Source organism: Lolium rigidum, chromosome 3 (genome assembly GCF_022539505.1).
Source record: "Lolium rigidum isolate FL_2022 chromosome 3, APGP_CSIRO_Lrig_0.1, whole genome shotgun sequence".
In the NCBI taxonomy this organism is placed as follows: domain Eukaryota; kingdom Viridiplantae; phylum Streptophyta; class Magnoliopsida; order Poales; family Poaceae; genus Lolium; species Lolium rigidum.
Genome location: NC_061510.1, coordinates 322,842,035 through 322,855,875, shown reverse-complemented (window position 1 = coordinate 322,855,875; position 13,841 = coordinate 322,842,035). Strand labels below are relative to the sequence as shown.

General features: G+C 49.4%; 1 protein-coding gene across 1 annotated transcript; it reads left to right on the top strand.

The window, feature by feature from the left end:
* Window positions 1-539: 539 nt before the first annotated feature.
* On the top strand, window positions 540-4,219 carry LOC124699977 (glucan endo-1,3-beta-glucosidase 7-like). Its single transcript, XM_047232187.1, has 3 exons — window positions 540-774; window positions 972-2,270; window positions 3,840-4,219. The coding sequence occupies exons 1-3, from the start codon at window positions 699-701 to the stop codon at window positions 3,872-3,874; spliced, it is 1,410 nt and encodes a 469-aa protein (XP_047088143.1). The 5' UTR covers window positions 540-698; the 3' UTR covers window positions 3,875-4,219.
* The last annotated feature ends 9,622 nt before the right edge of the window (window positions 4,220-13,841 follow it).

The window sequence follows — 13,841 nt, the reverse complement described above, 5'->3', positions numbered from 1 at the left end:
CCTTTCTCTTCTGGGCCTTGGTCTTGGTGAGCTTCCTTGCATGCTGTCCTCCCTGCCGTCCTCCTGGTCGCTGACAGACATATCCCTGCCCCCTTGATCATGCCTGTTGCCTGCATCATCAATCAACGAGGCGACGTTCAGATCGAAAACGTCACGGCGAATCTACCACACATGTCAAAAAGTAACTAGAACCAGTCGAGGAAACACCGTCGCTCTCCGTGTCTCGACACCACAGCGACGCATATAGCGGTAACGGCTCTCTCTCCCCTCTCCCGGAGCGAGCGAGCCCGTCGTCGTCTGCGACCCTTGTCGGAGCGCGCATCCCGCCGCCGTCGCCGCACGTGGCCACAGCTCAGCGCACGTACTACTACGTCTCCTTCCATTTCCAAATCCCAAGCTTTCCCCGTTCCACACCCAATACCTTGCCTGGAATCCGCCACCATCCATGTGGCCACACGCCACGCAACGGCGGTCGCCTACCGCCGTAGTAGGTCCGGCTAGGCCGCTCGCGTACGGGCACGCGCGCAGCATATGATTCTTGGGTGCTTTGCTCGCCTTCCTCCGTTTCGTTTTAACTGACGGACTCCAGTCCCACGCTCACTCTCTCACTCGCCCGCTGCTGTTCTGCCTTTCTTCCTCCCCCTCTCGCTTTCCGGTCTCTGACTGGTACACTCCAAATCAGAGCGCCGCATCCATCCATGGAGTCGGAGTCGCGAAAGCTCCTGCTCCTCGCGCCCATCCTGCTCTGCCTCTGCTGCTTCCTCGCCATATCCGGTAAGCTTTCCCCCGCTTTTTCCAGCAAATCTCCATCGCCAGTCCCCAGAGCCTGTGGATCGAGTGACGCACCGCCAGCTTTTCAATCCATAAAGCGCAGCCATTTTACACCTTTCTGGGCAGTTAACTGACTGTATATAGCGCGCGATACATTTTTGCCTGGTTGATGCATGAATTTGGTCCGGTCCATCCTGCAGCGGCGGAGCCCTACATCGGCGTCAACTACGGCGAGGTGGCGGACAACCTGCCATCCCCAGACGCCACGGTGCGGCTCCTCAAGTCCACCGCCATCTCCAAGGTGCGCCTCTACGGCGTCGACGCGGGGGTCATCCGCGCGCTGGCCGGCACGGGCATCTCGCTCGTCGTCGGCGTGGCCAACGGCGAGATCCCCGCCATCGCCGCCGACCCGGCGGCCGCCGCCGGCTGGCTGGCCGGCAACGTGCTCCCGTTCATCCCGGCCTCCGCCATCTCCGTCGTCGCCGTCGGCAACGAGGTGCTCGAGTCCGGCGACGCCGCGCTCGCCGCCGCGCTGCTGCCCGCCATGCAGAACCTGCGCGCCGCCGCCGTCGCGGCGGGCGACGGCGCGGCCGCGGCCATCAAGTTCTCCACCGTCAACACCATGGCCGTGCTGGCGCAGTCCGACCCGCCCTCCACGGGCGCCTTCCGCGCCGAGGTGGCCGCGCAGCTGCAGCAGATCCTCGGCTTCCTCAGCAGGACCGGCGCGCCCTTCATGGTCAACCCCTACCCCTACTTCGCGTACCAGTCCGACCCGCGCCCCGACACGCTCGCCTTCTGCCTCTTCCAGCCCAACGCCGGCCGCGTCGACGCCGGCTCCAGGATCAGGTACACCAACATGTTCGACGCGCAGGTGGACGCCGTCAAGTCCGCGCTGGGACGCGCCGGGTACGGCGGCGTCGACATCGTGGTGGCGGAGACCGGCTGGCCCACCAAGGGCGACCCCACGGAGGCCGGCGCCAACGTCGACAACGCCAGGGCCTACGTCTCCAACCTCGTCGCCCACCTCCGCTCCGGCGCCGGCACGCCGCTCATGCCCGGGAAACCCGTCGACACCTACCTCTTCGCGCTCTACGACGAGGACCTCAAGCCCGGCCCGGCCTCCGAGCGCTCCTTCGGCCTCTACCACACCGACCTCACCATGGCCTACGACGCCGGGCTGACGACCACCACGTCCGGTGGCGGCGGCGCGGCGACCCCGAGCAACGGCGCCGGCGCTTCGGTGCAGCCCAAGGGAGGGTCCGGATGGTGCGTGGCCAGCGCCGGCGCCACGGACGCGCAGCTGCAGACGGACATGGACTACGCGTGCTCACAGGTGGGCGTCGACTGCGCCGCCATCCAGCCCGGGGGCGCCTGCTTCCAGCCCAACACCGTGCGCGCCCACGCCGCATACGCCATGAACCAGCTCTACCAGGCCGCCGGCGGACACCCCTGGAACTGCGACTTCCGCCAGTCAGCCACCCTCACATCCAGCAACCCCAGTAAGTACAATACATACGCTCTCTCTTTTCTACCGTTGGTAACTTGGCCATTGCTCATTCACCCGCCCGAATCATTTCGCCATGGCGACTGGCGAGTGGTACGCACCATGAATTGCAATGCAAGCATTTCGTACTGCGTTGCGCACATCACATGTGCACGAGTACCAAATGATGTCAGCTTTCTTATGTTCCTTCATTCACTCATTTGTCCATGTGCCGGCTGACAATGCCTGGTGCCCACGTACATTGACGCAGGATTCCCCGAATACTTCAGTCTGTGCCGCAAAAAATTATTATAGCGCGGAAATCACTAGCAGCTCCGGGGCTCCACTGCTCTCACTTTTTATAATTCAAACACTTCATTTTTTAGGTCTCCAAATATTCTGCAAAAACAAAACAGGTGCATATACATGCCTAGTATGTACGACCAAAGTTTAATTGAAATATCTTTTCATATGAGATGTGCATAAAAAACACAAATATGGGGAGAAAAATGAGTTCCTTTTCAAAATCTTTTTAGAGCATGATTTTGTGATCTTCTGTTTAGCCTGTAATACGACATACTCCCTCCGTTCCATAAGATAACCGTTTCAGCAACCTATTTTAGTTTTGCTAAAACAGATATACTCCTTCCGTCGTACTAAAATTGTCTTAGATTTGCAACAACAAAAAATTGGATGTGTCTACGCCTGTCTAGAACTCTACTTTATCGAAAAAAAAAATGTCTAGAACTCTAGATACATCTAACTTTAAACACATCTAAGATAAATTTCATAGGACGGAAGGAGTATTATGGAACATAGTGATTTTATCGAGCGAAACTTTGCATCTATCTAAATAAGACATGCATGTATGCGTGTAATTTTAGTTCGGACTTTTTTGGAAAATTCAAAATACCTTTTTTGAATTATTCTTTTTAAACAGTGTGATACTTAGATGATGTCACCAAATCTCATGTTGCAACTAGGGACTAGCATGAGTCACGAAGTAAACCTAACGGTCCGTACCATTTTTCTTAGTTCCACTTGTAACCGGAAAAAACTCAGTTGCAATCCCATTTGCACATGAAAAGCTCAATTGCAATTCATATGCACGAATCACGATGAAATGGAATGGTTTGTAACTTGACTCACCACAAACTTAGTTCTAACCGTTTTTAAAACTACCGATAGCATCGGAGCTCCGGAGCCAAAACACCTCACTCCCTGTATAGTCCATACATCGTCATACGGAGACTAACCATTAGTAATTTGTAGTATTATAGACTTGTCAGTGATGTGGTAGTGCACAAGTTGGTCTTGCTTATCTTAGCAGGTCTTAACATCACGTCTGTGTCTACATTTCGTTGATTTGTACCAGATCGCAATGCTGACAAAAATGATTGCACTAGCCCAGAACTTCTTGCTCAGCTCCTTATAGTTACATGATTAATAACTGTTTTCCTGCCTGAGATAGTGAGATGTTTTGCGTCAAAGATATACACCAGGGCAACCTTATCTGTCTAATTTTCTCTGGAGCAGTTAACAGTCGTTCTCTGTAGCTAACAATCGTTCTATGTGGTTTCTGCAGGCTACGGGTCATGCGTGTTCACCGGAGGCCAATGATGCAACGGACGGTTGTCGATCCGCACAATTCTTTCCGCGAGTACCATGATTTGATCCTCGAATAAAGCCACAAATAATGTGGCGGTGGTTGAGTGTGGGGATGCATTCGTGCATAGGCATCTCCTAGCAGTCTAGCAGTACTAGCAGATATGCCCATTTTTCATCTTGTTTTTTCTTCTTCTTCTTCTTCCTTTTTGTTGTTGCGTTGGTGTGTACATGGCGGCTCTTGCGTGCTAATTAGCGCGGTTTGGGCAGTTCAGTAGCACTGACTCTGTGTAAAGATGTGCGAGTTGTTGTCAGGGTTGGTATTGCTTGGGCGGTGTCTGTGTAAAGAAGCTAATTATTTATTCAGAGATTGAGCAGTTGGATCTTGTGGCCATTTCGAGCATATTGTTGCTGTTTCGAGCCTGGGAGTATCTGAATTCAGTCGGCCGTCAGAAGGGAAAGGTCAGTGCTGGCGTGCACTGCCATTTGCTGGCTGATGGTGTGGAGTTGATTCGAGGGATAATGTAGGTCTCAACTTTGACCAACTGTTTTTGTCGGGTTTACATTGCCTACCTTGGCCACCAACCGGGAGGCACGTGATTGACACCTTGGAACATTCGTCTCTTTCCCGACAGCTTGTTTGTTAGGTACAGTCAGATTGCTGAAAAAAAAAAGAGAAAGAGCAAAACTAGTGATTGTTCACTAGCCCTTAACCAGCCTCATAATAGGAAGCCCCATCACTCAACTAGAATGAACCATTGTTCTTATAACGAGTGATTGTTTGGGTTTTAGAACATGGAGCGAACAAGTTGCCCGTCGTTGGATTGTGTAAGCGACGGTGGATGGCAACTGTTAGGTTCCATCTTATCATGTGGCAACTTAGGTTTCGTCTTATCATGTGGCAAGTCATGACAGGTCCCATCAGCAAAATGTTCACTCAGTTAGATCTGTTAGATGTATATATCTGTATATTGTAGTTTCCCCATATGTTAAGGGGTTTTCTGCATATGTGCACCTGTACATTTACTATATATTGTGGCCTTTGGCCCCCTGGTAATACAACAAGCATATTTCCCTAACATGGTATCAGAGCAATCGATCCTCTAAATTCCCCGGCCCGACGTTGCTTGTTCCGTTGCCGGTCCGTTCTCGATCTAGTCTGCTGCTGCTTCGATCTACTCTCCAGGCGCCAGGTCCGCCCGACGCCGCCCACTGCTCCGATTTCTCCAGGCGCCAGGCCCGCCCGACGCCGCCCACTGCTCCGATTTCGCGCCGGTTCCCGAAGCCCGCGCCGTCTCCTGCTTCGCCCGATCCGCAAGCGCCAGGGGCTGACTTCGGCCCACGCCCCGACGCCCCGACGCTGATCTTCTTCGCCCGACGCCGATCTCCCCCGGCCCCGCTCCAAATCGATCCGAGCCGGTCCCGATCTGAGCCGGCCCCGCTCCAAATCGGCCCGACGCTCCTACCCGCCGATTCCCCTCGCCCCGCGCAGGATTCTCCTCGTCTCTCCAGTCTCTTTGCCCCGCGCCGGATCTCTTTGTCATGTTGACTTCGATCTAAAAAAAAAAAGCAAAGACCTATGTCTTCTTCGGGCTATGTCGCGATCCCTCGCTGCCCGGTGATCTTTGATGGCGCGAATTACCCTGATTTCGCTGCCTTCATGCGCGTCCACATGCGCGGTCTTCGTCTTTGGGGTGTGCTTTCTGGCGAGGTCTCCTGTCCGCCGCGCCCTATTGCTCCTACGGTGCCTGTTGCACCGCCACTGCTGCCCTTGCCCCCGATGCTACTCAGGCGGATAAGGATGCGCCCAAGAGTGCCGATGACACTCGCTCTGGCCGATTATGACCGGAAGGTCCAGGACCACTCTACCGCCGTTGCGACTTACCTGCTGGATCCGACCGAGTACACTCGCTGGATTGATGAGGATGCTCGTGCTGCCGCCGTTCTCACCTCCGAGTGTTCCGCCTCGCATGCTCGCCGAGTTTATGGGTCTTCCCACCGCCGCCGCTCGCGTGGGCTTTTCTTCGTCGGCGCTATCGCCGTCCGGGGATGCTCTCTACCTATCCGTGGTCCGCCAGAGCATGCTCTTCAGACAGGGTGATTCTACTATTGATGAGTTCTACACTCGTAGTGCCGCTATTTGGCGTCGCCTTGATTCTCTCCGTACAGCTCGTGTGTGCCACCTGTCCCCGCTGTCCGACCGTGCGCGCGGATCCGGAGTTTCAGCGCGTTTTTGAGTTCTTGTCGCGGCTCCGTAAGGAGTTTGAGCCGCGCCGGGCCCACTGCTTGCCCGTGGTCGTGTTCCGCTCTCTCGAGGTACTTGCCGAGCTTCGTGCCGAGGAGACTCGTCTTCGTGGTGCCGGTCTTCTTGAGGTTCCCTCTCGTTCTTGCCGCTCGTGGCCTCCCGTGCCGTCTCGCTCGTGGACCTCCTATGCCGCCGACTTCGTTGCGGCCTCCGAGCACAGCCCGATACTTCCTACTCCTCCATTCCAGGTCGCGCCAGCCCCGGCGGCCTCGTGGTTCGACGTCACCTCCTTGCACCTACCGTGGCAGGCCCGGCCACACTATCTCTACTTGCCGGCGCAGGGATCCCAGCTTACGCCCGCCGCATCTTACTCGTCGTCGGCTGGTTCTTCGTGATCTTCCGTCGTTGCGCTATCCGATCGGACATTATCCGTGGTCTTCGTGGTCCGCTCGCCGGTACAGGCTCTTCCTCGACGGTACCGCTGGTTCCGTGCTCGGCTCTTCCGGCACCGCGCGACCACCACCTTCCACACGACCAGGTACGTCATCCCCGTGGTATCCGGATTCCGGAGCTTCTTTTCATATGACCTCCGCGTCTTCTATTCTTTCTCGCTCTTCGCTCTCTTGTTTCGCCTCGTTCGTGTTATCACGGCCGATGGTACCTCTCTCCTCGTTTCCGCCGAGGCACCCTTTCTACTACCTCTTTCTCTCGTTCCCGATGTTTCTCATGTTCCTAGTCTTAAGATGAACCTCGTTTTCCGCTAGTCGCCCTATCGATTCCGGTTGTCGCGTCATTCTTGACGCCGATTCTTGTGTTGTTCGAGACCGCCGTACACAGTGCCCCGGTTGGAGCTGTCCCTCGCAGCCTTGAGTCCCCGGGGCTCGGGAGTTAGACCGGCTTCGCGTTCCTTCTACCGCCACTTCATCTCGCGCTCTCCCGCGGTTGCCGCTTCGTCACCGGATCTTTTCAGCAGTGGCATCATCGGCCGGGTCACCTCTGTGGCTCCCGTTTATCATCATTAGTTCATCGTGGTCTTCTGGGGTCTGTCTCAGGAGATGTGTCTTTGCATTCATGTCAGGGTTGTAGGCTAGGCAAACAGATTCAGCTTCCCTATCCTACTAGTGCGTGTGTATCTCAGCGACCATTTGATTTAGTTCATTCGGATGTTTGGGGTCCGGCTCCCTTTCCTTCGAAAGGGGGTCATCGATACTATACTTTGTTTATTGATGATTTTTCGCGATACACCTGGTTGTTTCTTATGCACTCTCGCAGTGAGGTGCTTTCTATTTATCAGCGTTTTGCGGCCATGGTTCGTACTCGGCATTCCACGCCTATTCTTGTGTTTCGTGGTCGACTCGCAGGAGAGTATATCTCCCAGCACCTACGTGGTGTTCTTGCTGAGCAGGGCACCCTTGCCCAGTTCTCGTGTCCCGGCGCCCATGCTCAAAATGGTGTCGCCGAGCGTAAGCATCGTCATATTCTTGAGACTATGATGACCCACAAGTATAGGGGATCGCGATAGTCTTCGAGGGAAGTAAAACCCAAATTTATTGATTCGACACAAGGGGAGGTAAAGAATACTTATAAGCCTTAACAACTGAGTTGTCAATTCAGCTGCACCTGGAAAAGCACTAGCAACAGGGGTGATGTGAAAGTAGCAAGAATATGAGAGCAGTAGTAACAAGAACACGGCAGCAAGAATAGCAATATGAGAGCAATGGCACCGTAAGATAGTTGATACTACTTCCAATGACATGTAGAACGAGTATATAATGATGAGAGATGGACCGGGGTTCCCAACTATCTACACTAGTGGTAACTCTCCAATAACAAGTGTTGGGTGAACAAATTACAATCGGGCAATTGATAGGATTGAAATAGCATTAAGACAGAATATCAAGATCATTAATCATGTAGGCATGTTTTCCATATATAGTCGTACGTGCTCGCAATGAGAAACTTGTACAACATCTTTTGTCCTACCAGATCGGTGGCAGCCAAGGCCTCAAGGGAAACTATCGGATATTAAGGTACTCCTTTTAATAGAGTACCGGAGCAAAGCATTAACACACCGTGAAAACATGTGATCCTCACATCACTGCCGTCCCTCCGGTTGTCCCAATTCTTGTCACTTCGGGGCCATTGGTTCCGGACAGCTGACATGTGCATACAACTTGTAGATACAATCTAAGCAATAAGTATAGAGCTTAAATCTAAGATCATGCCACTCGGCCCTAGTGACAAGCATTAAGCATAACAAGATTGCAAAGCAACAATAACTTCATAAACTTTGTAGATAGACAATCATAACGTAACAATCCATCGGATCCCGACAAACACAACACCGATTACATCGATGAATCTCAATCATGTAAGGCAGCTCATGAGATCATTGTATTGAAGTACATGGGGAGAGAATACCAACTAGCTACAGCTAGAACCCGTAGTCCATGGGGGAACTACTCACGGAGCATGATGGAGGCGATGGCGTTGATGGAGATGGCTTCCGGGGCACTTCCCCGTCCCGGCAGGTGCCGGAACAGAGACTTCGTCCCCCGAATTGGAGTTTCGCGATGGTGGCGGCGCCCCGGAGTCTTTCTCGGAGTTTCGTCAAGTGGTACCGCGTTTTTAGGTCGAAAGGGATTTTATAGGCGAAGAGGCGGCGCGAGGGGCACTGGGGGCGCCCACACCCTAGGCCGGCGCGGCCCGGGTCCGGCCCGCGCCGCCTTATGGTGTGGTGGCCCTCCGGCCCCTCTCCGACTCTTCTTCGGTGTTCTGAGCCTTCCGGGAAAAATAGGAGGTTTGGCGTTGATTTCGTCCAATTCCGAGAATATTGCCCGAACAGCCTTTCCGGAACCAAAAACAAGCAGAAAACGAGAACCGGCACCGTGGCATCTCGTTAATAGGTTAGTTCCGGAAAACGCATAAAAACATTATAAAGTGCAAGCAAAACATGTAAGTATTGTCATAAAACAAGCATGGAACGACAGTAAATTATGGATACGTCTGGGACGTATCAGCATCCCCAAGCTTAGTTCCTGCCGTCCCGAGCAGGTAAACGATAAAAAGAATAATTTCTGTAGTGACATGCTACTTACATAACCTTGATCATACTATTACCAAGCATATGAAATGAATGAAGTGACTCAAGGCAATGATCTATAGTTGCTAACAAGTAGATAACATATAGCAAAACTTTTCATGAATAGTACTTTCAAGACAAGCATCAAAAGCCTTGCATAAGAGTTAACTCATAAAGCAATAAGTTCAAAGTAAAGGCATCGAAGCAACACAAAGGAAGATATAAGTTTCAGTGATTGCTTTCAACTTTCAACATGCATATCTCATGGATAATTGTCAACATAAAGTAATATGATGAATGCAAATATGCAAGTATGTAAGAATCAATGCACAGCTTAACACAAGTGTTTGCTTCTAAGATGGAAGGAAGTAGGTAAACCGACTCAACATAAAGTAAAAGAATGGCCCTTCAAAGAGGAAAGCATCGATTGCTATATTTGTGCTAGAGCTTTGGTTTTGAAAACATAAAGAGAGCATAAAAGTAAAGTTTTGAGAGGTGTTTGTTGTTGTCAACGAATGGTAGTGGGAACTCTAACCCCCTTGCCGTACAAACCTTCAAAGAGCGGCTCCCATGAATTATTTTTATTTTTGGGTGGCACTCCTTCCAACCTTTCTTTCACAAACCATGGCTAACCGAATCCTCGGTGCCCGCCAACAATCTCATACCATGAAGGAGTGCCTTTTTATTTTAGTTTTATTATGATGACACTCCTCCCAACCTTTGCTTACACAAGCCATGGCTAACCGAATCCTTCGGGTGCCGTCCAACAATCACATACCATGGAGGAGTGTCTATTTTGGTTAATTAATTTGGGACTCGGGAATCCCATTGCCAGCTCTTTTTGCAAAATTATTGGATAAGCGGATGAAGCCACTAGTCCATTGGTGAAAGTTGCCCAACAAGATTGAAAGATAAACACCACATACTTCCTCATGAGCTATAAAACATTAACACAAATTGAGAAGCATTTTGAATTGTTTAAAGGTAGCACTCAAGCAATTTACTTTGGAATGGCAGGAAATACCACATAGTAGGTAGGTATGGTGGACACAAATGGCATAGTGTTTTGGCTCAAGGTTTTGGATGCACGAGAAGCATTTCCTCTCGATACAAGGCTTAGGCTAGCAAGGTTGTTTGAAGCAAACACAAGTATGAACCGGTACAAAGAAAACTTACATAAGAACATATTGCAAGCATTATAATACTCTACACTCGTCTTCCTTGTTGCTCAAACACTTTTACCGAAAAATATCTAGACCTTAAGAGAGATCAATTATGCAAACCAATTTTAACAAGCTCTACAAGTAGTTCTCCACTAATAGGTTTAAACTACATGAAAAAACTTAATCATGATCTACTTGAGAGCTCAAAACAATTGCCAAGTGTCAAATTATCCAAGACAATATGAGGCATTTTCTCGTTTCCAACCAAATAACCATAAGTGATGTAGCTTCCAACTTTTATCATTGAACATTAAAAGTAAAACGAAGAACAAGTGTTCATATGAAAAAGCGGAGCGTGTCTCTCTCCCAAACAAGGATTGCTAGGATCCGAATCTTATTCAAACAAAAACAAAAATAAAACATACAGTACGCTCCAAGTAAAGCACATAAGATGTGACCGAATAAAAATATAGTTTCAATAGAAGAAACCCGATAAGTTGATGAAGAAGGGGATGCCTTGGGCATCCCCAAGCTTAGACGCTTGAGTCTTCTTGAAATATGTAGGGATGAACCACGGGGGCATCCCCAAGCTTAGACTTTTCACTCTTCTTGATCATATATCATCCTCCTCTCTTGACCCTTGAAAACTTCCTTCACACCAAACTTCTCATAAACTTCATTAGAGGGGTTAGTACTCAAAAAATTTGAATCCACCTTGGTCCTGTAGTGGCACATTGCAAGAACTCAATAAAACATTAGCTACAGCCCTCTACGTCTAGAAAACCTCGCTTAAAGTCCACAAGAGACAATGCAAAAAACAGAGACAGAATCTGCCAAAACAAACAGCCAAGTAAAGACGAATTTTAAATAAAAACTTCCGTTGCTCAAATCAGAAAACTCAAAACTAATGAAAGTTGCGTACATATCCGAGGAACACGCACGTAAATTGGCATATTTTTCTGAGTTACCTACAGAGAAAACAGCCCAGATTCGTGACAGTATAGAAATCTGTTTCTGCGCAGAAATCCAAATCTAGTATCAACCTTCGATTAGAGGCTTCACTTGGCACAACAATACACAAAACTAAGATAAGGAGAGGTTGCTACAGTAGTAAACAACTTCCAAGACACAAATATAAAACAAAGTACTGTAGCAAAATAACACATGGGTTATCTCCCAAGAAGTTCTTTCTTTATAGCCATTAAGATGGGCTCAGCAGCTTTAATGATGCACTCCCAAGAAATAGTATTTGAAGCAAAAGAGAGCATCAAAAAGCAAATTCAAAACACATTTAAGTCTCACATGCTTCCTATGCATAGGAATCTTGTAAATAAACAAGTTCATGAAAAGCAAAGTAACAAGCATAGGAAGATAGAACAAGTGTAATTTCAACAATTTCAGCACATAGAGAGGTGTATTAGTACCATGAAAATTTGTACTACCATATTTTCCTCTCTCATAATAATTTTCAGTAGCTTCATGAACAAACTCAACAATATAACTATCACATGCAGCATACTTTTCATGATCCACAAACATATAATTTTTATCAATCTCAAGAATAGTGGAATTAAAACTTTCAAACTTACTTTTATCAATAATATAACAAGATAATTGATCAATATCAAGAGATTGTAGGATAACGTTGCATAGAAAACAAAAATTTTCCTACCGCGAACACGCAATCCAAGCCAAGATGCAATCTAGAAGACGGTAGCAACGAGGGGGTATCGAGTCTCACCCTTGAAGAGATTCCAAAGCCTACAAGACGAGGCTCTTGTTGCTGCGGTAGACGTTCACTTGCCGCTTGCAAAAGCGCGTAGGAAGATCTTGATCACGATCGGTTCCGGCGCCACGAACGGGCAGCACCTCCGTACTCGGTCACACGTTCGGTTGTTGATGAAGACGACGTCCACCTCCCCATTCCGAGCGGCAGCGGAAGTAGTAGCTCCTCTTGAATCCGATAGCACGACGGCGTGATGCTCTGGTGGTGGTGGAGAAATCCGGCGGAGCTTCGCTTAAGTCAATCTCACCGGCTTGTCAGAACAAAGGATTAACCGTATTGTGTGGAAGATGATTGTTTGCAGAGAAAATAAAGAAACAAGTATTGCAAGCAGATTTGTATTTCAAGATTAAAAGAATGGACCGGGTCCACAGCTCACTAGAGGTGTCTCTCCCATAAGATAAAAGCATGTTGGGTGAACAAATTACAATCGGGCAATTGACAAATAGAGAGGCATAACAATGCACATACATGTCATGATAAGTATAGTGAGATTTAATTGGGCATTACGACAAAGTACATAGACCGCCATCCAACCGCATCTATGCCTAAAAAGTCCACCTTCAGAGTTATCGTCCGAACCCCTTCCAAGATATTAAGTTGCAAAGCAACGACAATTGCATTAAGTATGGTGCGTAATGTAATCAACAACTACATCCTCGGACATAGCGCCAATGTTTTATCCCTAGTGGCAACAAGCACAACACAACCTTAGAACTTTCGTCACCGTCCCTGGTGTCAATGCAGTGCATGAACCCACTATCGAGCATAAATACTCCCTCTTGGAGTTACTAGCAAAAACTCGGCCGCAGCCTCTACTAATAACGGAGAGCATGCAAGATCATAAACAACACATATGTAATAACTTGATAATTAACATAACATGGTATTCTCTATCCATCGGATCCCGACAAACACAACATAGAGTATTACAGATAGATGATCTTGATCATGTTAGGCAGCTCACAAGATCCAACAATGAAGCACAATGAGGAGAAGACAACCATCTAGCTAATGCTATGGACCCATAGTCCATGGGTGAACTACTCACTCATCACTCCGAGGCGACCATGGCGGTGTAGAGTCCTCCGGAGATGAACCCCTCCCAGCAGGGTGCCGGAGGAGATCTCCGTAATCCCCCGAGATGGGATCGGCGGCGCGCGTCTCGCAAGGTTTTCCGTATCGTGGTTTTTCGCATCGTGGCTTCGCGACGAGGCTTTGGGCAGGCTGAAGGGCAGTCGGGGGCCAGACGAGGGCCCACACCACGTGGCGGCGCGGCTCCCCTTGGCCGCGCCGCCATGTGGTGCGGCCACCTCGTGGCCCCACTTCGTATGCTCTTCGGTCTTCCGGAAGCTCCGTGGCAAAATAGGCCCCCGGGTCTTCAGCTTCGCCCAATTCCGAGAATATTTCGTTACTAGGATTTCGAAACCAAAAACAGCAGTAAAACAGAACTTGGCACTTCGGCATCTTGTTAATAGGTTAGTTCCAGAAAATGCACGAATATGACATAAAGTGTGCATAAAACATGTAGGTATCATCAATAGTATGGCATAGAACATAAGAAATTATCGATACGTCGGAGACGTATCATGCGCCTAGATTGGTTTTTGGTGAACGTGATTATTGTTTATTTCATAAACCCTAGATACATATTTATAGTCCGTAGACTTTCTAACGTGGGAATAATCCCAACCGGGCACGAGCCAAAC